This window comes from Mandrillus leucophaeus, unplaced genomic scaffold, assembly GCF_000951045.1.
Source record: "Mandrillus leucophaeus isolate KB7577 unplaced genomic scaffold, Mleu.le_1.0 Scaffold25, whole genome shotgun sequence".
NCBI classification, from domain to species: Eukaryota; Metazoa; Chordata; class Mammalia; order Primates; family Cercopithecidae; genus Mandrillus; species Mandrillus leucophaeus.
Genome location: NW_012102587.1, coordinates 5978603 through 5981790, shown reverse-complemented (window position 1 = coordinate 5981790; position 3188 = coordinate 5978603). Strand labels below are relative to the sequence as shown.

The 3188-nt window shown below is 44.3% G+C and overlaps 1 protein-coding gene across 1 annotated transcript in view; it reads left to right on the top strand.

The window, feature by feature from the left end:
- Positions 1–1929, top strand: part of CFAP221 (cilia and flagella associated protein 221) — a 129955-nt gene extending 128026 nt beyond the window's left edge. The window contains exon 24 of the mRNA XM_011983433.1: positions 1630–1929. Coding sequence (XP_011838823.1) covers positions 1630–1738 — 109 coding nt within the window. The 3' untranslated portion in view covers positions 1739–1929. The remainder of the gene's footprint in view (positions 1–1629) is intronic.
- The last annotated feature ends 1259 nt before the right edge of the window (positions 1930–3188 follow it).

Genomic DNA, 3188 nt, shown 5'->3' with positions numbered 1-3188 from the left:
ATATACATTTGACACATTTGAAATAAACATTCCCATGACATTTTTAATTTACCTCTTTGGTAGGTAAAATTATTTTATGTACATTTTTTGTGCATCAAAATTGTCAACATAATTGTCATTTTATTGGCTGCATAGTATTTCAGCAAGTTGCTATTCTGCAGACCATTTTCAAAAGTGATTTGGTTCAGAAACTCTCCTCTGCTCACATCAAGCCTAATCCTGTGCTCTGTTTTTTCCTCTCTACTCTTACTTTTTCCTCCTCCTCACCTCCTTCTCTCAGCCAGAAGTGAACAGAGTCCTCCCCGCCAGACACCCAGAGCCTGGACAGACAGGGATGGAACAAAAAAAAAAACACATCAGCAGCGTCCCATTCCCCCCTGAGGACTGTTCCTTATTTGGTTTCTGGCAAACATTTATTTTCATGGATGCAAAGAATCATCATCTGCTCTCACTCAATGGCTGAAATTAACCAGAAAGATGCTTTGCTGCCTGGATAGCGGTCTTGGCCCTTTCAAGACCCACGGGAGAATCATATTCCGCATAAAATGTTCAAAGAACTGGGAGACTGTGACTTTAGTTGCTGACACATCTTTCAGCACTCCTTAGATCAACACAGTATTACTCAATTGTTATTATCTCTAAGGGGAGACAGGATCTTTATATTTTTAGACATGATTCCATAAAATGATACCAATGAATTTCTTTAATTATGTGCATTAGGGAATATCTTAATTCTCCATTTTTCAGGTATTTCTGGTTTTCCAAAACTGTCAGCCATTTGCCAAACATGTCACCCTCTTTAGAAAATGTCTCGGAAGCACTTTATTTTATATTGGATTTATATTGCCCAAGCAGATTAAATAGCTGAGTTCACAGTCTTTGAACAAGACATAGGTCCTTTTAACCGAAACCTTCATCATTTCCTCCCGCATATCTGGATGCTGGTGAGCACCATGACAGTCTCTGAGCCGAGTCTCCATCTTAACCTTTGGCCCCAGCCCACCAAGAGGCAAGTTGGCCCGTAAGAAGCCCAGGTCCTCCCCATCTCTCAGCACTTTGTCTACTCCCACTGCACCCCTCAATTGATAGCCTCATTTTACACTACGTCCAGTCAAAGTTCTACCCTGCAACCCTCGCCACACCAGCATCAGCCTCGGCTCCATGTCAGCCACTACTTGGTCCAGGTGCACAACCCTCCCTGAGGTGCTCACTCTTCTGGAGCCATTGCCAGAATCAGAAATAGTGTGTGTCTACCTCATTCATAAAGATGTGAGCACTCAGAAGACCTCACACCAGGATCTCTGTGACTAAGATCTCATTTCACCTTCGCTACAATGCTGGGAGATGGGAATTACACCATTCGTACAGCAGGAAACAGGGGCTCTGGATGCTTAGGTAACTTGCCCGTGCTCAGAAACTGATGCAGCTGAGACCAGAAGCCAGGTGTGAACCATTCATAAGCTGAGTGCTTTCCCTGGTAACTAAACTATCACTAACTGTGGTGAAAACCTTCTTTGTATATTAAATGAAATGCTCCTCCAACCTTCACCAGCAGTGCTGGGGGTGGGGCGACTTGCATGGTATTATTAAGTGTCCTCATGTTTCCTTGTTGGGTTTTTTGATTCCCAGAGAAGTGAAAGATCAAGCACAACCAGCAGAGAAGGCGGGAGAGAAGCTGCTCGAGGAGATGAGGAACCTGCGGGGCAAAGCTCTCAACACATACCTGATTCTAGAATGAAAGTCACCAGTAGGTCAGTCCCTTCCATTTGCTTTCTGCGGGCCACTGTGGTCGCTTGCATCCATTTACATGCCAGCCATCTCTGCAATTAAAGTTTCTGGAGAAAACAATGAAATGTAGAGGATGTATATATCTTTTAAGTGATAATTATAAATCTTATATTTAAAAATAAAATGGCGTTAGGATGATGACAGCATTGTTAGCTTCTTGGTTTGGTGTTTAGTGCTGGAATGCTTCTGAGCAATGTGTGATGAGAGGCTAAGAGCCGGGCACTGGCAGCTGTTTCTGGGGGTCTTTTGGAGGTGTGCTGTGGTGGGAGAGTGGCTTTGAGGAGGGGATACTCTCCCATCTCTGCGAAGTAGCCCCCTCCATCCCCTGGGCGTCACTAGATTTGGCTTTGAAAGAGCAACACTGGTATGAATGTTGGCTCCCCATGTAGCTGTGCAGGTGGCAGACACTAGCAGGGGGCCTGGACCTGGAGAGGACACTGTGAGGTGACTAGAGGTTGCAGACCAGTTTCCCAGGAGGAAAGCATCCTCCTGGGAACTCACAGAAGCACCTGGCGCAGGAGGAGCTAGGAGTTCCAGTGAACACGTGTCAGTAAAAACCAGGCCTCAGTATTGTGTTTGTGAACATGACTGTCTTCATATGCACAGGCCGGGAAGGCTGATGACATTTGGGTTGTGTTATAATAACCCATAATTATCCAAATATATTTGGATGTATTCCCTCCACTGATTTTTCTATGAATACATTTAAATGGCTGGTATCAGACTGTATGTGTGTAGTCTTCATTAACTTATTGATTCTGACATTTTTCTAGAATTCGTTATTTCATCATAAAATCTAAACTCTTTAGGGACAAGAAAGCCTATTTGAGATAGGTCTTCACATACTTTAAACAAGTAAATGTTAAAGACGGTTTCCTTGTGATGCAATACAATAGGTACACAAGTGAGCCTGGGTCTGTGAAACCCGTTTCTACAGTGTTTGTCTTGAACAGCTCCTAGTCTAGGTGCAGAAGAGAAGTTTTCATGACTCAGTTATGCACCGAGTCTCTGGGAAATGTCCTGGGGTGGGGGAAGGGGGACACCGACAGCAGGAGCAGAGCCTGGTGGCCACTGGGTCGCCAAATAAAACACAGGATGCCCAGTTAAAGAGGAATTTCAGATATGCAGCAAATAACGTGTTCCTGTATGTCCCAATAGTATATGTACTACTTGGAACATATGCCACTAAAAACTTAGTCATTGCTTCTCTGAAATTCACATTGGACTGGGCATCCTATATCTTCATTGGCTGAATCTGGTAACCCTGCTTGACACTCAGTGGTGTTTGAGAGACAACATGTGAATGAATGATGGAATGCTGGAATGCTGGAATAAGGTAGGGGTCGCAGTTAACACAAGATTTGTGGGTGAGGCACTGGGCAGGCTTGCTGGCCAGTGGG